Genomic DNA, 23,658 nt, shown 5'->3' with positions numbered 1-23,658 from the left:
ATCTTTAGTGTTCCTTCCATCCTATATGGCCCCTAACCATCATAACTCTTCTTCGTCGACATCCTTCATTGCTGGTTCTGGGAGGGGAGTCTGTGCAGCTTCGGCTGCTGCTACAATGTCAAGATTACTCGAAAATCCTGCTAGCCGTTTATCTAGAGATTCATCACCGAGGAGGCTAGCTCTATGTTTCTTCATAGGACTACCAACAAAGTTGTCTTCTGTGAGGCTCTTTCCGAACACATTGTTTGGTAAAAGTAGACCATTGTTGTCTCCATCCGTAGCGGGAGTAGCATTGCCAGATGTATTGCTGGCTGAGTTGGGTGATCTGCCCAAATTGTTATTCAAATTTCCAGCAGAATATTGGCGTTTTAACTTCAATCAATATTAGCATGCTTTCTTATAAGTACAATGTGATTACCATACCTTGATTCGTCCAACCCCATCTGCTAATTCTCCTTGAAACTTTGCATCTTCTGTGCTCAAAGTCTTATTTGGGTCATCCTTCTCATCCACTTCTTCCATCTTTACTCCGTTATCGTCATCATCTTCATCGTCGCTGTCTTCCATCATGCCGGCATTTCCATTACTCTTCTTTTTAGATTTACTACGCTTTGCGGAGGTGTCGTTATCTCTGAAGGCGGAAAATCCAACGGTTCCAGTATTACTCAATTTGCCAATATTTCCGAAGTCTAACTGTGTTGACCTTCGTTTCGCAGCACTGCTGTTTATCTTTTCCTGCTTTGAATTTGGTAGAATGCCCATCTTTTGCAATTGACCTGTGGTGACATGTTAGAGAGTGGTATTGTGACAGAAAACAGAAATAAAGCTTACGTTGACCTCGATAGAAGAATGTAAAGACGGCGAAAGGCTTATCGGGCCCATCTATTCCAGTGACAGTTTGTGTGCTAATAGATTTTGGATCCAATGTCTTAGGCTTTGCAAAACTTGTGGTGTGATCAACATCTCCCTCTCCTCCTTCTCCATTGCCTTTCTCTCCTTCTTCATCATCATCATGAGCATCAAATTGTGGAGAGTATTCGCCGCGCTTGATTTCTCCAGATGCGAGTACCCGAAACATAGCAACCTTGATTTGTCCTGCAGCTTCCGGCAGAGCATCATCGTCGTCCGAGTCTGAGCTGAAACTTTCGTCATCTGAAACGGTCTCGACCGGCGATTGGTCATCTGCTCCGTATCGTAGAACCTCTCGTGCTGTGGATCTCTTTCTTGGTGTCATCATGTCTGCGAGTTCATCATCACTGCCAATTTCCTCCTTTCTGCGCCTACGACGCTTCTCGAACTTTTGTCGACGCTTTTCGATTCTTGCAGCGGCATCTTGTCCGTCAAGATCAAGTCCGTTCAACCATCGCTCTAGTCCAACCTCACGGAACAAAAACTCCCGCTCAGCCAGTCCTCCTCCTTCAGAATCTGGAACCTGAACCCATCGAGAATTTACCCATGTCTCTTCGCTTGGTCGTAAAAGAGTGGCCACTTCTTCCTTTGGTCTGCCATCAAAATAGATATATGCAGCGATTGTTTCATTTTCCGACTTGGTGATTGGTATGTAGGGACCGACTTGACCAGCGAAATTTGTTTTCTCGCCAAAGCCAGGCAAACCAGTGACAGTTTGAGGCTGAGGATAAGGGTTCGCGGGTGTTGCTTTCGGTGTGCTGTAAGGAATGGGAAGACCTGGAGTTAACAACGTAATTGAGATAGCAAACTTTGCGGCTTCAGGTTTATTTGTGGTCGAATCGCGGGGAATTTTGGGTTGAGGGACGGGGATGTATGTGTTAATACGACTGAATCTTGATTGTCGAGTTACTCCATATTCAGGGAGCGGTGATCCTTCAGCATGGACACTGACAGCAATACCTTTGAAGCAAGGCATTTTACCTCACCGATACGATTTGGCAGACGAAGCTGCACAGCCTGATATGTATAACTTATAAGTATTGTAATTTGTATTTGTATTTGTATTTGTGTTGAACGTGGGGGATGGATTAAAGTTGAAGAGGCCGAGCTTTTGGAAAGCTCCGTCCGATTGTAGGTGATAATAAGGATGGGATGAGGAGGCTGAAGGTCTGGAAATGGAAATTGATGGTTGCCTCTTTAGCGTACCTTGTTACTGAAAGCCTTGTGCGTTCGTTGCGTTTGTTTGAATGTTCTGGGCGGAATTGGGAGTACAAGCAAGCAAAAGCCAATCGTTGTAGTATTTGGAGTTGGGCTAGAAACTCCTTGCCTTTTCCTCGAGTTGCAACTTGTTGCGATTGTATATCTTTAAAGGGTGACCTTGAGTTCGAGTGTGAGTATGGGTCGGAGTATGGCAGAATGGTAGGTAAGTTGAATTTCATGTACTACCAATACCAGGCAAAAGAGATTCCACTCCAGAAAACAATGAATTCCTCAAGTTTCGCTAGGCCGAAGAACAACTGCACAGTGCAGACCAACAACAAGTCAAATGTACTTATCGAACAAAAAGAAGAGGGGCATAAATATGACTTTTACCAACAATACCATGTAAAATCAATAAGTCACAAGTGGTCATCACGAAAGTGTTGATGTGTTGGAAGGAAGACAATACTAAATCACACCGCTTCATCACTTTGGACATGGAAGAATCTTCAAACGGAATATTGTTTCTCAAAGGTGGTCTGGCTTGTGGTCATAGTGAATCACTTCAGTTCAATTCAATCCCGTGAACATTCATTTTGATGGGAGTTTCCCGAGGTTCTTTCAGACAAAACTTGAGCCAAAGATTTATTATTGCTATGTATGAAATAGAAAATGTTGAAAGATTTCATGAGAAATCCTGAAATGAACAAAATTGTCTTGATATCCTGCCCCGGTGATTGATTCAATATCACGAACGAATCGTCCATATTTACCATGACCCCGCGTCGGTACACCATGGCTAGCTGGTTTGAGCTCTATACATATGCTGCGGTATGCGACAATCTGAATTGTTTTCCGTGTTGCAAATTCCTAAAAATCTTGAAGATTGTTAGCTAAATCCTCATGAAGATTTCTGCAACGATAATGATGTAGGGCATTTGATTGATTGAGTCAGACTGTTGAGCTTGATATATTGATTGAATCGACATGGTTATTCAGAAGGCCGTTCTTAATGGAAGGTTTTGTCATCATACAAAAAATGCTAGGAAGTGTGTGCATGCGGTAAAGCAAAAGAAAACCATAAACATACCATGAGGATTAGACGCTGTTGAGAGCGGCCATTGTAAGTAATTAAATCAATTCCAAAAGATAGAATGTTAACATTGGATCGAAGTTAAATCGCCATCCATATCCATATCAATCGAAGAATGCTCGAGAAATGAAAGACTTTGTATGTATGTGTGGGTGGTTGAAGAAGATTATGCAAGTAAGATGGTTGAAAGAAAAAAAGCATTGAATGGATTTAAAGGGAAGGGAAAGGATAAATTTTCGAGCTATTTGGCGACGTGACTAAGCTAGATTTGGCAAAGCGTATCACAGCCCAACTGTGGTGTCCACTCTACTGAAGTGTCTGGTATTCAAAATCACCCATAGAAACCCCTCTATAATTTCCCCTCCAAAACGAGCAAACCAACATCACAAAATATCCTTTCTAAATAATCTATCTTAAGAAAGCCTCATAAACTTAGAGCAAGATGGCCGGTAAGTTAATTAGTTCACATTCCGAGTATCTCACAGATAGGGTCTCAACGTTCAAAATTGACTTGATGTTATCCATTCGTTAATCTATCTACCTATCCATGATTCGAGGCTAACTCCTATTCTATAGACTTCGAAAGTATCGCAAGTAAGTTTATAACATGTTCCATCGCAGATAAGGAACGGCAACTAGCATCGAATCGTCCCGAAATCTATATACGATAATGCATAGCCATTCGAAACTTCTAGCAGCGGCGTACTGACAAGGTCAACCATTAATAGAGCAATTTACCGAATACTACTACAACCAGTTCGATACGGACAGAAAGCAGCTAGCTCCTCTTTACGTCAGTGTCAACATTGCCCCGAAGAGATTTCTTGCTAATAAGCTTTCAGCGTGACAGCTCCATGTTGACTTTTGAGTCCGCTTCCGTCCTTGGAGCCGGTGCCATCGTAGAAAAACTTGGAGTAAGTTTCTCTCCCTTCTTACGCAGATCAATACTAAAATAGCCTGGCACAGTCTCTTCCTTTCGAGAAGGTCAAGCACCAAGTCTCAACTCTCGATGCGCAACCATCCGGACAACACGGCGGAATTTTGATTTTGATTACAGGAGCCTTGTTGGTAAGTCGAAACTTTGATAAGTTGCGCGCAAATAGAAGTCATTGCTGTAGCGTGTTACATATCAGACGCTGACAAAAAAACTTTCAGGTCGATGAGGAGCAAAGACCTATGAACTACAGCCAAGCTTTCCAACTTATGCCAGATGGAGCTGGAAGCTATTTCATCTTCAACGATGTCTTCAAGTTGGTTTTCGGATAAATTATTAGCTGGGAATGTTGGGTAAATAGGAGGTTGGTGGTTGACAAGAGGAAACGTTGGTCCATTTTGCAAAACTTTATACCAGGCCTTCTATCGAGAAGCAAGGAGAGGCAACGTAGTTATCAATATAAAACGACATAAAAAGGCACAAGTCGACGATCCTCATATTTCCCCTCCATAACGTATGCATTTGCCGATCAAAATATATGTGGAGAGATAGATATCGTAACCCTCCCCCTCATAGTGTTGCACGAGCTTCAATGTTACCTGAGTACGATGAGGTAGAAAATCTCGAAGACATCGTATGAATTCGCCATATCTTTGTAATCGTTTCTTAGGCAGCTCTATTAAAGGTTCACATTTTTCTTTTGTTCATTTTCCCATCTAAAGAATATCTCAATAGGACTCAGCCTCATTCAATCATTTCAGCCTTTGTGATTCTTCTTAAGGACTAGCGCCATACGCAGCTTCTCGAATTCACAGAACACGAAACAAGTACTCCGTAAACTCGTAGGAATCAATTTATTTTCAAATTTGAGACCCATACAACTCTTTAAACCGTTTCCCCATCAAAGCTCAAGCGAAATAACTCCGACATTCTCTCACGAGTTTACTGCATCTTGAAACGATTTATGTGTTCGCAAAGAAACGAAAACAAACATTGAAGAACTCACGAACTATTGTACGGCTCTCCACATCAACTTGAACTTCACCCATACATACCCATACATCGACCCATTTAAACATTCATCAACCAAACCTCGAATAAAGCAATCATGACTATCGCAGAGGAGTTTGCAACGCGCAATTTCAGTATGGATTCCTTTCCTGGAGCTTGTGTAACTTTGGCTAATTGCGCATCTAGGTATTTACGGTCAATGGTAAGAACATGCGACTCTTCCGAGCTCTCCATCAATCCCACTCAAGCCATTACATCATGAAGCATTATCGAATATGCATGTCAAATGTTGACGCAGCATACACTCTTCTTTCTCGGATGTGTTGGAACTCAGATGATGAACATTTGAGGATCGTGGAACAAAATTTTGAATTGGGTCTGACAGAATGATACAGGACTGGAGTTGTATGCATACTTCTATGCTTTGCCCTAGGCATTGCGAACCTCTTCCACATAAGCTTGCTTATCATCTTTAGTGCGCTATGCCTGTGAGTTTCAATTTCCCTATTTACTTCATGTGTCAGAATTAACAACTTCATTCTAGTGTGAGCTCTTTCCTCATCATCTTCATTGAGATTCCATTGCTTCTTCGAATTTGCCCCACATCCTCGACCTTCGACACCTTCATGCGCCGATTCACAACCAATTATATGCGCGCTGCTATCTACATGGGGATGGCTATTATTCAATGGCTCAGCATCATCATTGCAGCATCAAGTCTCATCGCTGCTGCTGTCCTTCTCACCATCGCAGCTGGTTTCTACGCATTGGCTGGTCTTAAGGGACAAGGATTTGTGGGAAGCAAAACACTTGGTGGTCAAGGTGTCGCGCAAATGATCCTATAAACCCGGAACATCGGTAAAGAAAAGAAGTGAATGGGAACAAGTGGCTTAAGTTTGAGTGGGAGGTGAGCCTTGATTCATGGAGACGGGGAGTGAAGCGCAACTCTAAGGTTGATTTACGAAACAGAAAATGGGAGAGCATGTGGGTTTGGTGCAAGGCGTCAAGGGTATAGCAGCGCATTGAGTATGGCTGTTTGTTTTCATGTTTGATTTTTTTCAGCCCAGAAAAATCGGGAGTTTCTTGAGGCTTCAGATTCCCTCCTCTTGCAGGTGTACTTTTATACCTTCCATTTCTGATTTTCAAGCCCAAAGCATCTCAATGTATCTGGAATGCATCCTGTTCGTATATTTTTTTTTTCGTGTGGAGTTAGTCTGGAGATAATTAGGTATGGAATTCAATGGAATATGAGTTACGAAGCCTTTCCATGGAATTGTATTGAATGTTTAATATAGTGACATGATTTGAGCTTGTGGGCGAATGTGTAATCGGTATTACGAGATACTAGGTATGTCTTCCGCAGCAGTGCGACAAGATTGAGGCTTTGTGCCACAATTACGGGATGTCATAATCAGGTACAGATCACGAGCTATTGTGAGGATCTGGATGACTTATGTCAGGCGGAGGTGATGTGCCTGTGATACGTATCATTTTGACATGTCTGGCATTTGGAGGATGTTATGATAATGAAGTGAAGGTACGAGGATTGAACTTCTGGTAAAGGGTGTGGTAAACCCCGGAAAGTATTTTGAGGCTTAGAAGCTCCAAGGCTCACAAGCTCCAAGGCCCCCGGTGAGCTGGGCTGGTCATATCGTACTTGTGTCAACCCCTCTTCTTCGGAACAATAATTCTTCCATTTTTTTCATCACTTATCCAATCGTATCATCAAATACAAGCCATAAGCCATTGAAATCAGTTTGTAAATACGAATACAAATGGAAAGTTGACGATTGGCTATGGCTTAGTGGGGTGTTGAAATCAGTAGATACTAGATAGAGTTGTGTCTCACCAAAACCCCACCTATGATATACTCCCGTGTCTGGACTTTGGTTTGAAGCATCGGTGAAGTGGTAGAGTACAACGAGGTTTTGGAGATAAGGATACATATGTACATGTATACATATACATCAACATGATATTGAAGTGAAGTGAAGTGAAGTGTGCTTTTAGAAACTACAGTTAGAAAATCTGAATGATTTTTTGATTTACACTTTTCTTGAATCCTGATGCTCTAACTGGTAACGATGACGATTTCTTAGACGTATTGCTTGGGGTAACATATCCTCTCAGTATCCTTGCTTAGCGTTCAAGCCGGACAATATCAAAGAACGCAAATAAACCAACTTCATGTTGACTTGTAAATCTTGATACTTGACACCCCTCAATTCAAACAGATCAGCTTCGATGATTGAACTTTAACTTTTGACTGTCTTCAATATTTTGCACTTTGGTATGTTTCCCCATTGTCAACTACCCCTATCGAGTCGTTTATTCGCAGATTGTACAGAAAGCGTCGGAGCCATCATGTCTACTACTGTCTCATCTCAGTTTTAAGTCTACGGCGACGAGTTCGAGTTTCAATTGGGAACATTTGATTGTGCTGTACAACATGCCACTTAAATCTCTCAATACTCCGCAAGGAGAGTCTACTTGTTTGCTTTCAGAGCGTATCACAATCCACGATTGGCTCGATGAATTGACATTGCTTATTTAATATCTTGTTGGCGGAAGTTTAATCCAGTCAACTATCACTCTTTTGGATAGCACACAACGGGTCCTAACATAAACAAGAAATCTAGGCCGTTATATTTCCCATCAATTTCCACAACCTCTATACGTTTAACAAATATGTCGACGGCGACCCCACAAGTACCTCCTAGACCTAATAAGTCTCAGGAGCAGGGAAACACCTCTTCTGGTGCTCCCTCTCTCGGTAGCAACATACCACAAATCCCTCCAAGACCTGCCAATAGACGTGCCGATCGCTCTGTCTCCCCTGCTCGTGAGAGCTTCGCGCGATCTCCTCTCAATGATATGCCTATTCAGCAAAATCATGGAAAGTCCTCCTTGTACGCCATGAACAGTGCCAACAGCTCAACAACAGAGCTCGAGGTCCCACACCGTCCATCGAGTGTAGCCCTGCCTTCCATCGGCCAAGAGGGTAATGAATACGCGGAGGTTTTTGGAGCGTCGGACGATCTCAGTTCATCGCCAACTCAAACAAGGAATGTTGCAAATGATTTGAAGCTTCACGCTCCTAAGCCTTCTCATCCCGAGTCCAGTGCAAAGCAGAGGGTATCTGCGGTCACTCGTACCGATTCTGGTCAAGCGGCTGCATATGGTATAGGCAAAGCTGGAAATGATAAAGATCCTAGCTCTCGATCTTTGAAGAATAAATCAAGCTTTGCTAGCAACGCTTCCGCCATCGAGCGCCCTCCATCTAGTACCGGTCATGAGGATGAGCATGGCATTCCTGAGATTGGTCAACAAGTTCCAATGTATCCAAATGCAGGAGATGTTCAAGCACCATCTCCATCCCCATACTCAACCCCTTATACTCCCGGTATTGGCTTCCACAACGATGGATCAAAGCGTCATCATGAGCGTAAAATAAGTGGTCGTGGAGCAGACATTCCACCAGGAAGTTATGGTCTTCACGGACATGGCATCATCCCACACGATCGCTTCGAAAAGGCTTATTATGAAAAGCACCCCGAGGTAAGTTAACAAGCGAATTCAGTTTGATTGTATGAAGTCTAGTTGTATGGACAAATTAAGATTACATAAGTATTTTATATTACTTAAGTGATAGTATCATCAAATGATAAATGCTATTCTAAGCTACATTCTAATCATATTCTACAGCTTTACAAGAAAGAAACTGCTTCTTATCACGGGCCTCTCGGCGAAGGCAGAGCAGAGTGGGCTATGAGCAGTGATGACTTGAACAGAATTGTTAGAGACACTGCTAGCAGAGGTGCTGGTCTTGGTAAGGTTTACGAATGTGCTATCCCCATATGATTCTAATCATGAATAGGCACATCTCCAGCGGTGATGAGTACTCCTACCGAGCAAATAGGTTTTCAAGCTTCTGAAGAATATGCGTCTCGCATATCCTCCCCTCGCCCACAATCTAGTGGACAACAATCCACTGGATACAACGTTGCGCATTCTAATGCATCTCAAACGCATGTTGATTCGCCTTTGAAGAAAGAAAGCTTTCCTCTTGACGGTTCGAAGAAAGCCGAGTTTGAGGGTGCCTTGTCAAAGAGTCTTGATGATAAGTCTGAACGTGGCTACGAGAGTGAAGCGGATCCTGAAGATACCATTCACGTTGATGCCCCTAGTCGTCGTTCTAGCAGAATAATCGATCCGGCGAATGAATCAAGACCATATTCAGCGGCTGGTGGAGATGACGACGAGCTTCGTGAAGAACATGGATACAGCGCTCCCATTCTTGCTTCTGATGAAGTTTCAAAAGAGAATTTTGGATACGAGCTACAACCTGCTGTTTCTCCATCATTTGAGCGCAGAAATATCTATGATGATCTAGGATATGGCAGCACTCCTGGAAGCAAACAAACTAGTCGACCTGGAAGTATACATACGCCAGCAGTGCGAGCAACAGAGTCGGCTCCATTGGAAGAGGTACATGAATATGAGCCATTATTCCCAGAAGATGAAAAATTAGGTGCCGAGGAAAAGCCTGAAACTGCTGCTGATCGTTTGAAACGCCCGGAGGTCCAAAAACGTAAATTCCCAAGTCAAGACGTGTGGGAAGACACGCCCAATAGCTTGCAATACACTGCAACAGTGTCCACACCCCAACTTCCAGATCCGGATGAAGATAATGAAGATGCTCACAAACGGTCAAAGGAGACTCCGGAGCAAGCATTTGCCCGACGACAGGAGGAATTGGCCGAGAGAGAGAATGCAAGCACAGATAGTTTCTTGCACCCTCAAAAGAAAGTGTGGTCTCATAAACCACACCTTGCTTCAGAAACCCGACCAAAGAATCTTCAGCAGCGCTTCCCAAGTAGAGATGTCTGGGAAGATACTCCAGACAGTCTTCAATTGCAGACGACTGTTTCAACGCCCCAGACCCCAGAGGTAGATCCCATTATGAGTCCATTGGATGAAAGACCCACCACTGGTGCTGTCGTGTTTCATCAAGAGAAGGCAGCAGCCGGCTTTGGACTTGCGCAAGATGAAGGTCGCGCTACGACTGGTATCGCAATGACCAAACCAAGCATCCCTGCTCGACCCGTTAGATCAAATTCGCCTGACAAAGCCCAGCCAGTCATTCCTGATCGCCCCACACAAAAGTCGAAGCAAGATGAAGCAGCTCCTCCTCTGCCATTAAAGTCCAAGCCACAAATTCCAGCTCGTCCAGCAAAACCTTCTACCCGTGAATCTTCCGAGAACATTCCATTAACAACAGTCCTTTCGAATTCTTCCGCCAAATCGATAGCCTCTGATAACGGCGCTCCTGCCACTGTAAAGGCAAAGCCACCTGTCCCTTCAAGACCGGTTGGTGGTAAGATTGCTGCTCTACAGGGTGGTTTCCTCGCAGATCTTAATTCACGCTTGAAACTCGGACCACAAGCTCCAAAGAAGGAGGAGCCTAAGCCAGAGGAGAAGGTTGAGGAGAAAGAAAAGGTTCCTCTATCAGATGCGAGAAAGGGTAGAGCCAGAGGTCCTACCCGCAGAGCACCTGCTAAAAGCCCTGCCCCTGTCTCAGCGGCCTCTCAAGAATCTTCTGCTATCACTTTGGCAAGCTCAGTACCCTCCACATTGTGGTACATTGACTCCGACGAGGTCTTGCACGTAGAATCCAAGACAGACCCCAAACCAGAGGAAGTCGCTACATCCGCCACAAAAGCAACTGAATCTTCAACTCCAACTCTTGCAACAAACATTGCTGGAGACAGTCTCCATGATTCTACGGAAATCGCAATTGGTGCTGAGAAGAGTGCTTCTCCTCCTTCGGCCGAAAAGGATATCCAATCGGGACAAAGAGAGGAGATCAAAAAGGAAGAAATTATTGCTGATGCTCATGCCAATGATGTTGTACCGGAGAAATTGAGTGATTTGCCTCCTGTTAAGGATGATGTTGGGGAGAGCGTAACAGAACCTGAAGCGCAAGCTGAAGCTGAAACTGTGGCTGAGAATTAAGATGGTGTAGATAGAAAGAATATGGGATGCAGGGTATACGTAGTGTGCTATGGTAGTTGGGTTATCGGCGAGCTATAAGCCATGGTATGCAACGAGAGTACTATTGAGAAATAGAAATCTAGTACTCTACTATTTTAACTCGTGTTGCTGTCTATTGATGTTGTGATCAGTTCTTAGTTTGAAACCCCGAATTAGTATATGTTGTGAAGACGAAAATTTCAAGGCTCTCCAGAATATAGTACTTATGATACTACTCCAATCATGGCATGGAACTTTGACAGATTTTTAAGTAGATAACTAACTCATGATGAGTCTTGGGAGATGCATGGAAAGGAGGAAACGTAACACTATGGTATGACGAGGAAGCAATTGAGCGGGATGAAAATGAGGAGGCAGGAGGTTCTTGTGAAAAAGACAAGGAGGGCGCTGGGAGATGATTTGGATGTGTGTTGTGCGTTGTGGGATGAGATTGGGAGTGATGGAGATTGGAGATGGAGGGCTCGATTGACTTGTATACTTCAGTGAGTAAGAAGCGCTGGCTATGTCTGCTATCTAGATTCTTGGCTTGGTTATACAAGGATGATGGATGAGGGCATGTCGGATAATGCATGGGTTGGAAAACAGATGGTTGTTTGATTGGTGGGTTGTTTTTGTGGTGGTGGGTCGAGAAGTGGAGTGGGGTTTGTGGAGATGGTATTGGTTTGTAGGGAATGGTATTGGTTTGTAGGAAATGGTATTGGTTTGGAGAGGGTGGCGTTATGAAAGAGAAGTGCCTAGGTAGGTAGGTAGGTCTCGAAGTGAATAAACGTTTTTGGAGTTGTGTATGTACGTGACTGATTGATGTATGCATGTAGAACTTCAGAGCATTGGGCGGGGGAGTTTGCTATATTGTTGTGTGTGTACTTGAATCAGGAGGTTGGTATAGATCGGAGAGTAGGTAGAATTCAAGCAAATTTGGGAGGGTTTGAGAAGGAAATCTTGAGAAGGGGTAATGAAGCGTTTTTACACGGTAGTATATAATGATTGGGTGTGCAACAAACTTCAAATTCTTCTCAGCTAAATCATGGGGAATGATGAGATTAGATGGGTGTGAATCAAGATCGACATTTCGAAATATTCTTTGCCTTTTGGGAATACTTGGGTTCATATAAAGTTTACAAGAAGAAGCAGGAAATAATGATAGGTGAGTTATAATAGGTATATGAATGCGCTAGTATAAATTATCCTATGACTATAGATGGAACGGGAAATCGATCAGTTAATTGTCACACTGTTCAAATTGCCACAGACGTTAGATATGCAACCAAACGACATGTTTTGCATGCTAGTTCATGGATGTGAGACTAAGTGGGCTGTGGATGGGAAGGTATGGAAGTGTGGAAGTATTGGTTGGTTACCTAATAATGCGCGTTGGATACGGTCACGGGACAAGATGACTAGTTATAATTTCCTGGTTGATGTGGTGTCTGGAGGGGCATTGATAGGTTTGGAGGATTAGATATGCTCTGGGTCTAAACTGCATAAGATGTCTATGAGTTGGTTCATTGTCAATTCAATGTCATGAGATGAAGTGCCGGGTATGTATTGACATAGCTTCTTGAAAATGCGAATAATATGTATATTGGGTTTGGATTTGAAGTCGGAACACTAAGAATACAGATCGGGGTATATCTTTGTGTATCTGTCTGGGAGTTATTTCTTATGTCAAGACACGTGTTTATAACTCATGCAAGAGGGATACATAAATATGGAGCATCCTCAAATCTGTGTTTTTGATATCAATTAACTTCACGGAGTCTCGCAATAATGAACCAGATATAGGGCGTTCTGTGGTAATATGGTAGCCTGAAGGCTAGTCCATCGGTAAGTTATGAGATAGAATTTGCGACAAGTGCAATTAGTTGGATATCCGTGTAGGCTGATGGGTTAATGACTTACATACCTGAAATAGATTGATTTATCTTAATACATTCTTTGGGATTATATTTTCTTCTTCACATCTATCTTTCGAGAAGAACAGTTCTTAATATCTCCCTAATCAATGACTTGGATAAGATTGGCCTGGTCCTTGAGTTTGAACTCTATAGAGTTCATGTACTAAATCTAGGTTGTTGAAGCCTACTTAGCTACCCCACTTGGTTATTCAATACTTCCAGCTTGATCTGTCGTATAACCCCTTGAAACTTGTGGACATTGAAACTAAGCAAATTCCATATATAAGCTTGCTATCATCCAAGTTTAGCTGGCTATGTTCTCCCGACCCAAAATGATTTTTTTCTTCCTCGTGACTTTCTTGGCGACAATATCGTACTCTTTGGAGATATCGAACTGCTTAGAGACAAGAAAGTACGGAGCCAGTGTAGTTTAATTTCAAGTCGTATCACTACCGACCGGTGATCTATTTTTTACTATCAGAGAGTTTCTGAGTAGGGCCAAATTTGATAATACTGACCCAAGTTTTTGACTTCCAAGTTTTTAGCGAGGTTTCTGATAGCTCGCTAGTTTAGCCCCTTTTAAGCTTCTCAATGCCAAGAGTACGACTACCGGATTGTACTTCCCAAGTTCGAATGAGACTGCTTCGAGGAAATTGATATAATAGATTTTCTTACCTTGGCAATTAATTTTGTAACATTTAACGTATATCAGTGATCTGAAATTGGTGCTAAGTCTTTTTTTCAATTCTGGGCATGGCAATCAATGACAGGATGATCATGACGATAGGTAAGAATGAGCCCATGAACTAGCGGGATTTCATCTGGAGAAATTCTTGACAGGTGTGGAGATTTATTGACTGAGCAGGATCGATAGCTTGGTGTGAGCTGGTTAAATTTAGTAACACTTAGGATGAAATAGTCATCTTCGAAGCCTAGCTCTTGTACTTATGTAGCCACGTCATGTATTTCGCCAGTTTATAATAAATAACGTATTCTCCCCGCCTCCATATATCAGAGAATAAAATGCGACTATCTAGGAATATTCATCACATCCTTTTCGTGCTCTACTTAATTCTATAAACTCCCTTTGCAGTTTTCTTTATTCCCTCTCTTAAGAAAAGCCTTGGGGTATGTCATAGTTCTTACTATATATACAAGTAGAGTCCATAGCTAATGTTCATATTCAGATCGGCCGACCACTTCAACATGATTACAGGTGTGTCTCTGCTGCTGCCCTTGGTAGTGGTTTCACTTCTCCCCGCCATCGCTTTTGGTGCCGACTATGGCGATGAGGTCAATCCCGCTTCCCAATTCAAAACGAAAACGATTCCAGATGGAACAATGCCTCCATTGCCGGATTTTGGAGTGCTCGCAGAGAACCGTTTGAGTTCTTGGGATGATGAGAATCTTACGCTCACTACTAATTTTTTGATACCTGGAAACTTTCTGGCAAGGAAGCACTTATCAAATGGGTATGTTTTCCTAGTCGTCAATTCTTTTAGGACTTTCAAAACTCAATGCTCTGGAGAGCAGTTCAAAAATGGGTGATTTCATATTTTAGATCTAGCTAGAACATTCAAATGGCTTGAATTGTCGACGTTATCTTGCACATTGAATTCCTTTATTTTACTGTGGCTTCGTTCAGTCTGCTACCCCAGACTGTTGTTCGGCCTGAAATTTTTCATCATCATCAACGTAGTACCAGTATTATAAACCATGGCGTATACTAATTTAGTCGTCATAGATATATTGGTCTTGCTGAGGCCTCACTTGGCCCATTTTTTGAAAGAGACTTCAATCAAACACATCGAGATGGAAAGCAGCCAACGGAACCATGGCCAGAATTCAATCCTCGTCAGAGTTTTGCAGGTATTGTTGGATTCTTCGACAGGCAACACAACACGACGGAAACAAATTATCCAGAACTTCTCGATCGAGGTGATGAGAGTGTTATCTCTGGTATCCCTCACTTCACTGATATATATGTCACGGCTGGTGATCAGGTGCTCAATGCTACTGTGGATTTGGCTACTATTAGTAATTTTAGCAGTTCACTGAATTTGATGAATGCCACTGCAAGTTGGAGTTACACATGGACTCCAAATTCGAATGGTAGTTCAAGCTTTGGGATTGAATATACAGCGTTTACTAGTGCAGCTAGAGTCAACGTCGCCGCTGTTCAACTAATTGTCACACCGTTGAATAACGCAACAGAAAATATCACTATAACTGATATACTGGATGGTAGAAGTGCTGTGAGGTCATTTTTGGGACAGAAGGGCCATGACGATGCTGCGTCTATTTATGTTTCGAATCACCCAAATGGTCTTCCAGACGTTTTGGCATGGTCATACTCTACGGCAAAATTATCAAACAGCAGCTTGAGCTCTGTTTCACCAAGGTCCATCGTATCTCCTAACAACAATTCTATGACTATTGGACAAGAATGGAATCTCGAGCTAAAATATGGGCATCCGATCACTTTTCAAAAGTTCGTTGGTATTGCCTCGACAGACAAATTTCCCAACGCACAAATGACAGCAGCTCAAGCTTCTGATAACGCAACAAGGGATGGATGGTACATGCTTCATACTGAGCACACTGCAATCTGGAACCAACGTATGCAAAGCAAAGTCGTCGATTACAGGAACCCTGTCACCGGTCGCCTACCAGAGAACGATACCACGGCTGAGGTTGATCAAATCAATGCTGCTGTTAGTCGATACATGATACTTCAAACGCTCCTTCAAGAAGATGGGAATGATCTGAACGACAACGGTATTAGTGTTGGGGGAATTACTGCTGATCCATACGCTGGTATGACCTTCTGGGACATGGATATTTGGATGTTCCCTGGTATAGCTCTGGCTGATCCTGATTATGCTCTTCAAATGATCAAATACCGTGTCAAGATGTATTCTCAGGCCAAAGCCAACGCACAAGAAGATTACGTACAGGAAAAGTACAAGTTCAATGATGATTCAATCTTGTATTCTTGGACTTCAGGAAGATATGGCAATGCAACTGGAACAGGTCCCACATTAGATTATGAGTATCATATCAATACTGATGTGGCAAAGATGATGTTGGACTACAGAAGAATCACTCGCAATGAGGAATACTTCAGAGAAGAATTATGGCCAGTAGTCGAGAGTGTAGGGCATACTATTGAGGGAGTACTCCAGAAGGACGACCAGGGAAAATGGAACATCTGGAACATGACTGATCCTGACGAATGGACTAACCACGTCAAAAATGGCGCCTTCACTCAAGCATCTTTCTTCCAAATCATGAACTCCATCATTTCCATTAAAAAGGAATATAATGAAACAATTCCACCCACTTGGCTCGACATAGCCGAGAACATTACTATCCCCGTCTCTTCCTCTGGCATTACTCTCGAATACGAAGATATGCCATCCAACATTACCGTCAAGCAAGCCGATGTAACGTTGATGCTCCACCCTCTTTCCCTTCCAGAGTCATCCAAGGCTATAAATTATACGCTCGAAAGGAAACAAGCCGACCTTAAATATTACACACAAAAGCAATCGCTCCATGGTCCAGCCATGACATTTGCCATTAATACCATTGCTACACTAAGATACGGACGTTCTGGCTGCTCAGCCTCTACTTACAACAAGATGGGTGTATTTTCCAATCTTCGCGCACCATGGTTCCTAATGAGTGAACAAGCCAACGATGACACTAATGCAAATGGAGGATACCCACCCGCATTTCCATTTTTGACCGGTCATGGCGGCACGATGCAAATTGCTTTCTATGGATATCTAGGTCTAGATTCTTCGCAGGATATTCTAACTATCCAACCAACTCTTCCTCCACCCAAACAATATCTCACGCTTAATGAGTTCACTTGGGCAGGATATACATTCAGTGCTAGCATGAATAACACTCATACTAACATCACATTTACTGGAGTCTCGCCTTCTTCCTCCAATCCCCAGAACACAATCTCGGTGCCTATGGTTCAAAATCTCCCTGCATCTCGCCATCCACAACTCAATTTCACCCTATCTCTCAATCAGACTCTCACGTTAGAAAATGACATGTATTGGCAAGACCTCACCACCCCCAATAATCTTATACAATGTCTTCCAGTTATTGGATCTGACGCTACCGAATTAAATCGCTGGCCAGAGAGTGTCAATGACGGGGACGTAGGAACGAGTTGGCAGCCCGAGAATACTAATGGGTCTTCTATCTCTATCGATACAACCTCTGCGGTAGGCGAAAGAATAAAAACAATTAATGTGGTATGGGGACAACGAATTCCTATCAGCGCTTATGTCATAATTTTCAACTCCACTGATGCATCTCGAGGAGAAGAGTTCCTCCTCCCTCTTCCTGATCTTGATGCTCCAGATGTGGCAAATGTTATCGCAATCAGAGATGTTGATAAGCTAGCAGACTCTATTTCTTCAGACGGTTCTCCAGAAGGCGATGGCGAGGAATATTTTGGGGATGATGTAAGACTCGAAGAAGGTCACAAAACGACTTATACACTACCTGATGATAAAGTATTGTATATGGGAGATACAGCTGTGCTTCAGATTGCTGGGTGTATAGGCACAAGTTGTGGAGTTTTTGGAGATGAGGCAGGGGCTACGGTAGAAGAGTGGGAGATAATTGGTGAAGCTTAGAGTGAGGGTGTAGTTTTGGAATCAGGTCTGAAGGGGAGTTCGGCGTTCATTACAAATCAGGCCACGCTTTGAGAGCAGTGGGATCTTAAATGTTTAATGTTTAATTTTTAGTATTTAATCTTCAATATTGATCATTATCTTAATAAATAAAGTTTGGCAACAGTTGACTAGTCTAACCATATTTCTTGATTCTGTTGTTTGCAAGTACCCGGTCACGTACATTGTTCTGCCCTAATTTTATTAGCAAGTGAATTTACTTCTGACCGTTGCATAAAAGTGAAATTAACCCACTTAGTGCAGCTCCGAATATGTTCGTAAGCAGTTCTTTACATCCATAGGTATTGTTATCATGTCGTTCATGGACAGCGAGCAAGACGGCGACCATCGATGGCTTGGCATCTTTTCAAGACAATCTAAAACATGCGACAAAGAGCTCAAATTCGGCATCGAAGATCTGAAAATCCAAAGTTGCATAATTAACAGATCTTCTAGATCTGAATTCCACAATCAGAAATCATTGTGGTAACCACAAAGCAATCATAATTCCAAAATTCGTTCCAAAGTCATCTACTTCGATCTCAACCTATTCATCAACCCCCAGCCAAACATGCAAACGCGATATATACGCTCATTAGATGACTAGAATTTTGATTTCGATCATTAGACACATTACTTTTTTGCAATCCGTTTCTGAACCTTGGATGGTCCCTGTCTTCCATGCGGCCAGCCGACGGCACGTAATTATGAGTGGGGTTTATTGGCTGGATGCTGAGATACACAACACAATCTAAATACTGATTAAATAGCAAACGTCACATCATGAAAGATTTTCCTCGGCGACGGATTGATATATATAACTTACTGTAGAATCTAATTGCAACATAGTTTTAGCTATGGATCTCTACACCGGTTTTGATCTGGTTCCACGCCTACCCGAAAGTATAGAAGATCAGAAGAGCTGGGAGTGCTTCATCCAAGCCGTCAAAGAACACTACCAAAACGATGATTTGGTAGAAGCAAAACAGAACTGTATCACCGTCAAAGTAGACCGGGGTCTTGTTCTTCCATTTGAGGGCCATGAGCTTCTGCGATTTTGTTCGGAAATTTCTGTTCGTCATGCTGAAGGGGTCGAGAATCATCTAAATACGATTACTCGGATTGCAGAGAAACACTTTGGCTCTCGAGTTCATACTTGAGAGGAGAAACTTGGACAGGAAGGGTTCTATAGATAGGCCAATGTTTACGATTTACGAAAGTCTTTTGAGCAGGTATATCAATCTTGGTTTGCTTACCATCAGATGTATTTTATAATACTATTTAGCCGGGTGAACCAAATGCTTCAGCTGGCATTGATTCTGATATGCCCAAGAACCATTCACAGACTGTAAAGGATTCGGAGATATTCAGCATCGAACAGGTGCCAGGAAAATAAAGAGGCCTGATAGCTCGCTTCAATATCGACAAAGGAAAGCGAGTCCTTTCGGAGAAATCCCTTTCGGAAATAAGGGCTACCTCAGCATCAGCAGCATATCTTGAAAGCAATATTTCCCAAAAAGTTAAGAGGCTTCCAAAATCAGAGCAGCGGCAATTTTTCCCCCGTCAAAATAACATTTGCAAGGAACAACCGTTTTCCGGTATTCTGGTAACCAATGCTATAGGTCGCGGCACTGGTTCTAAAATTGTTGATATATGTCCTACAATATGCCTCATCAATCACGACTGTCTTCCCAATACACATACTTACTGGAACCCCAAAACCGAGTGCTGAAATCTCCACGCCGTGTGCGCCATCAAAACTGGAGAAGAGGTAATCATCGCGTACCGTCCCCGGTAAAGGAGAAACCTTCGATGCACGGCGTGCACATCTCAAGAGAGCGTATGCATTTGATTGTACGTGTCGTCTTTGCAGCTTCTCACCAGCCGAGACTCAAGCGAGTAATACTCAACGTAGCAATCTTGAATTTCTTAGACTTGAAATTCATAAAGAGAAGCGAACAGTTGAACACCCCACAGAAAGTCTAGCAGACTGCCACACCTCTATTGAGATACTCAAAGAGGAAAATGAAGACAGGGCAAACATATTGATCTCTGATATCTACTGGGATGCTTTCAATATTAGCATTGCGCAAAGTGATCAAGCGCGAGCGAGCTTTTTTATGGAGAGGGCTTATAGTGAAAGAGTTCTGTGTGAACGAGAGGATGGCCCAGATATTCAGAACATGACAAAATTGATAAAGAAACCTTCCCAATATGGAAGTTTCGCGCTAACAAATAAGTGGCAGACTGGAAAGAAGAAACTACCAAAGGGACTGAATACTGAATAGCTTGAAAAGTGGTTGTGGAGAGATGGAATGTAGACTTGTTGTATTACCGGCTACCTTTTGGTATGTGCTCTTGGGGGTTATTTGAGTCTGTTGTATTCAGGACATGTAGGAGGGGGAATTAAGAGCTTTGACTAGTTTACCTATCTTGATACTGAACCATAACAGTGTAGTTAAATGGCAGATTTCAACCACTTACTGATAGGGTCTGTGATTCTACTCTATTATCACAAAAACTATGTGCACCATATAGCATGAGATTAACTTGCCGAAACATAACTACAAGCATGAACCGAACCTCCTAGAGCTCGGCTAAAAACTAATACCAAACCCACCTCAGACACTATTCTAGTATCCAGTCGCAAAGAGACAGAACGATCGTGTCTAGATCAACACAAACCCTTCGCCGGAAGTTGAATTAAAACGAAACATATCGAGCACGGGAATCCGCCAACAATATACTCAAGATCATTTCACTAAAACTGACATAGTGGAGTACGTCGATGCAAAACTCAGCTGCAAATCAAAATCACCGCCAAATAGTGAAAAAAAGCTGAAGTTAAACTTTTGAGACGACTTGTCATTGTACTTCTTGGTATTTATATACAGTTGCAGAACGTGTTCATTGATTCATCATTCATTCAGCCCCTCCCAACCCGAGTCCCAAGTCCAAGTCCAAGTCCAGTCCATTGCCAATAACGATATAGATGATACTCCTTCATTCCTTCCCTCCCTGGATATAATATGCTAGTACTCGAATAAAGTATGCCCAAAACGCGCCAAAGTAGTATTCCCAAATCAATCACGAAAAAACGACACTTGAATGCCCAACGTTCATATACATACAGCCGTTGAAAAATTACAAAAACTCCTAGTCCAATTCAATATCCAGTTCTGGACCTCCCAAACTCTCTCTTCCCGCCTCTCTAATCCCCTTTGCAGTTACAAAGCGAGTCTTCTTCTTAACTCCGCCAATTGTATTGACTCGCTTACGCTTGTTGATCGGGCTCAATCGAACAGAAGGTTTGGTACCAATGAGGCCAAGCTTCCTAGCATCCGGTGGAGACAGTTCTCTTTCGCTGTTTCTAGTATCCTGTGAGTTAAGTTGTACCGGATTACGTCTCTTCATGTAATCAGCACCGAGTCCTCCACCCATCATCCCTAATTTCCTACCGAGCTCCCTCTCTTTTTCTTGAGCTAGAAGTTGTTTCGTCATCCGGTCTTCCTTTGTGCTCCCTCTATGAAAAGCATCAGGGTCAAAATCAACATCGTCTAATAAGCTTACGGCGCTTCTTTTGCCAATGTAAATTTGACTATGACTTTCTCTGTCATATTTCGTCTTTTCATCCTTCTTGAGTTCTTCTCGGCGTTGCTTATAGCCCGCCATATCTCGAGAGTTGTATTTTTGTTCCGTTCCACCTCCGCCAAAATTACGTTTGGGGCCGAAGCTCATAGTATTGACTTCCATGCGGTTTGCATGGGTCTTGGTAAGAGAAAGATTGACGTGATAGTCGCAGAATTCGGTGTGTCGTGTATTGACCCAGGTATCACAAGTTTTACCGTCTCTTTTGACGCTCTTGCAATATCCTAGGTCTCTATTTGTGCCAATTTCAAGTATTGTATCGTCACTTGAGCTAAGCGTAAGGCTGAATTTACCTGTGTCAGTTTTCCCTCGAGCTGGAGGCATGAATCCGGGGTTGAGAAGGGCAATGACAGTTCCGGGTGTGAGCTTCCAGAACTTTTCAAAGGCAGTTCTGAAAAGAAAAAGTTCGACTTCCCATTTGAGATCGGTAAGGGTAAGAACCATGAATTTGCCGCCATTCTTAGCTTGGTCCTGGTGCGCTCGTGGTGCAGATTTTGCTGCGATGGTTGCGAACACAACAACATCTTCTTCGATCTCAGGGCCGGCAAAGTCAGGGGCTTTTACAGTCCTGAGTAAATCAGGTATAAGAAAAGTTTTCTTTCCCTGAAGGGTTCGAGTGAGTACTTGATGGGGAATGATCCGCTTGGAGAGATGGGAGGTAGAATATGGTTCGAATTGCGAAGTTTCACCATCGGAAGTGTCTGATGACGCTTTGTTGAGATTGCTATTCGAACGCGTTCGATTCAAATTATCGAAAGCACTTCGCGTGTTTAAATTCTTGTCTTGTGAATCGGGTCTTCTATCACGTGAGTCGGGCCTGTTCAAGAACTTTGCTTCAGTGCCGTTCCTCAACGCTGAACGATACGTATCAAATGAACTTTGAGAGCTCTGTGAACCATTACCGTTTCTGAAAGCTAAACGTTTCGAGGCATCAAAAGAGTTTTGAGAGTCCTGTGAGCCTCTTCTCAGGCCAGCGTATATTTCATGACTATTTTTAATTTCGGGACGTCTCGAGCTATCAAAGGAGCCTTGTGGACCTTGGGTCAGTGGCCTGGCGGTTGTTTCGTTGCTGTTAATTGGCATTGAACGTAAATTTGAAGTAGTTTTATGCCGTCTTAATTCCCCGTTCGGATTGTTGAGAGAATTTAAGACTTCCTCTCGACTGAACTCTTTGGTGGGAGCAGGATGGCTAGGTAATTCGATTGCATTGGATTTGAATGACTCCATCTGCTTCTGATCTATATCGAATGCTGTGCTGCGAGTTTTCTTGATTCGAGCTGCCCTTTCCTGTCGCTCAGTATCCGTAATCCTGGCTGCAGCCATTCTTTCGCTAAAAGATTTCGGTCTCTCCGCCTGATTAAAACTTTGCGATGCAGATATGCGATTTCCAGTTTGTGACTGACTTCGTTGTAGGAATGGCCCGGTTCGTTTCGCATTGTTAAAATCTGACTCTAGATTCTTCCTTAAGCCCGGTGCTCTCTTGAGCGAAATGTCTATTCCTTTCAATCCTTTATCAATACCAAGTAGAACCCTTCCAGGAGATTGTGGAAGTTCAGCAGGCTGAACACGGCGCGGTGGTGATGCTGGAACATTGATCTCGGTACGTGACTTTGGGCGTTGCGATGGTCTCTCTCTTAACCCTGCCGCTCCTAATCCTGCCAATCTCGAAGACGCTCTATTTGTCGCTGCAGAGTTTGCTCTCAAAAGACCCGATGTGGGCCTGTGACTCTCAAGTTGCTCGCTCCTCTCGATCTTCTCGCCCTCCGAATCCGAACTCTGCTTGTTCTTCTTTTGCAACTGCTTTAATCGAAGTCGCGCTTGGATTTCCTGTAATTTCAACTGTAAAGTTTCTTCATCGTCTTCGTCGTCGCCCCCCGTCTCTTCCATATACATATCGGCCTTCATCCGATCTTTGCCTATAGCTTGTGGTGTTTGCGACACAATGGGTCGTCGTTTCGAAGGGGAAGCAGTAGGGGAAAATCCTGTTGCGTATCGTCGTAATCGATCACGACCACCGGGGGTACTTAATAGTGCTTCTCGGGGAGATCTTGGTGGCCATTGAGCCTCTTCAGCACCGCCTTTTATCTACTCAGTCATAAATTTTATACGGAATGACAGCGCACATACCTTGGGACATAATGAGCACAATAATAATGTGCAAGTAACAAAATATGCAGCTAAGGAAGCGGTTTAAATTAATTCGATATTGTGATA

At 43.0% G+C, this 23,658-nt stretch overlaps 8 protein-coding genes across 8 annotated transcripts; 6 read left to right on the top strand and 2 right to left on the bottom strand.

Moving 5' to 3' along the window:
• Positions 1-39: 39 nt before the first annotated feature.
• Positions 40-2,348, bottom strand: Bfra_010294 (uncharacterized protein; the record flags this gene model as incomplete). The annotated part of the gene is made up of 4 exons (XM_037340627.1): positions 40-372; positions 424-776; positions 832-1,856; positions 2,116-2,348. 4 exons carry the CDS (start codon positions 2,346-2,348, stop codon positions 40-42), a joined length of 1,944 nt encoding a protein of 647 aa, XP_037189095.1.
• Positions 2,349-3,644: 1,296 nt separating this feature from the next.
• Positions 3,645-4,468, top strand: Bfra_010293 (putative nuclear transport factor 2 protein; the record flags this gene model as incomplete). Its single annotated transcript, XM_037340626.1, has 6 exons — positions 3,645-3,651; positions 3,779-3,796; positions 3,931-3,995; positions 4,045-4,116; positions 4,169-4,270; positions 4,358-4,468. The coding sequence occupies 6 exons, from the start codon at positions 3,645-3,647 to the stop codon at positions 4,466-4,468; spliced, it is 375 nt and encodes a 124-aa protein (XP_037189094.1).
• A 776-nt stretch (positions 4,469-5,244) lies between these two features.
• Positions 5,245-5,992, top strand: Bfra_010292 (putative golgi apparatus membrane protein tvp18 protein; the record flags this gene model as incomplete). The annotated part of the gene is made up of 4 exons (XM_037340625.1): positions 5,245-5,281; positions 5,334-5,349; positions 5,543-5,635; positions 5,692-5,992. The coding sequence occupies 4 exons, from the start codon at positions 5,245-5,247 to the stop codon at positions 5,990-5,992; spliced, it is 447 nt and encodes a 148-aa protein (XP_037189093.1).
• A 1,843-nt stretch (positions 5,993-7,835) lies between these two features.
• On the top strand, positions 7,836-11,162 carry Bfra_010291 (putative protein impact protein; the record flags this gene model as incomplete). Its single annotated transcript, XM_037340624.1, has 3 exons — positions 7,836-8,705; positions 8,853-8,976; positions 9,025-11,162. The coding sequence occupies 3 exons, from the start codon at positions 7,836-7,838 to the stop codon at positions 11,160-11,162; spliced, it is 3,132 nt and encodes a 1,043-aa protein (XP_037189092.1).
• Positions 11,163-14,302: 3,140 nt separating this feature from the next.
• Positions 14,303-17,760, top strand: Bfra_010290 (putative acid trehalase protein; the record flags this gene model as incomplete). The annotated part of the gene is made up of 2 exons (XM_037340623.1): positions 14,303-14,568; positions 14,841-17,760. 2 exons carry the CDS (start codon positions 14,303-14,305, stop codon positions 17,758-17,760), a joined length of 3,186 nt encoding a protein of 1,061 aa, XP_037189091.1.
• Positions 17,761-18,653: 893 nt separating this feature from the next.
• Bfra_010289 (uncharacterized protein) lies at positions 18,654-19,192 on the top strand (the record flags this gene model as incomplete). Its single annotated transcript, XM_037340622.1, has 3 exons — positions 18,654-18,944; positions 18,993-19,028; positions 19,082-19,192. 3 exons carry the CDS (start codon positions 18,654-18,656, stop codon positions 19,190-19,192), a joined length of 438 nt encoding a protein of 145 aa, XP_037189090.1.
• A 269-nt stretch (positions 19,193-19,461) lies between these two features.
• On the top strand, positions 19,462-20,084 carry Bfra_010288 (putative set domain-containing protein 5 protein; the record flags this gene model as incomplete). Its single annotated transcript, XM_037340621.1, has 2 exons — positions 19,462-19,636; positions 19,681-20,084. 2 exons carry the CDS (start codon positions 19,462-19,464, stop codon positions 20,082-20,084), a joined length of 579 nt encoding a protein of 192 aa, XP_037189089.1.
• Positions 20,085-20,952: 868 nt separating this feature from the next.
• Positions 20,953-23,581, bottom strand: Bfra_010287 (putative primase zinc finger protein; the record flags this gene model as incomplete). The annotated part of the gene is made up of 2 exons (XM_037340620.1): positions 20,953-23,522; positions 23,572-23,581. The coding sequence occupies 2 exons, from the start codon at positions 23,579-23,581 to the stop codon at positions 20,953-20,955; spliced, it is 2,580 nt and encodes an 859-aa protein (XP_037189088.1).
• Between the last annotated feature and the right edge of the window lie 77 nt (positions 23,582-23,658).

Source organism: Botrytis fragariae, assembly GCF_013461495.1.
Source record: "Botrytis fragariae strain BVB16 chromosome Unknown tig00000186, whole genome shotgun sequence".
NCBI lineage: Eukaryota > Fungi > Ascomycota > Leotiomycetes > Helotiales > Sclerotiniaceae > Botrytis > Botrytis fragariae.
The sequence above is the reverse complement of the archived record's forward strand: the minus strand, read 5'-3'. Positions and strand labels throughout refer to the sequence as shown.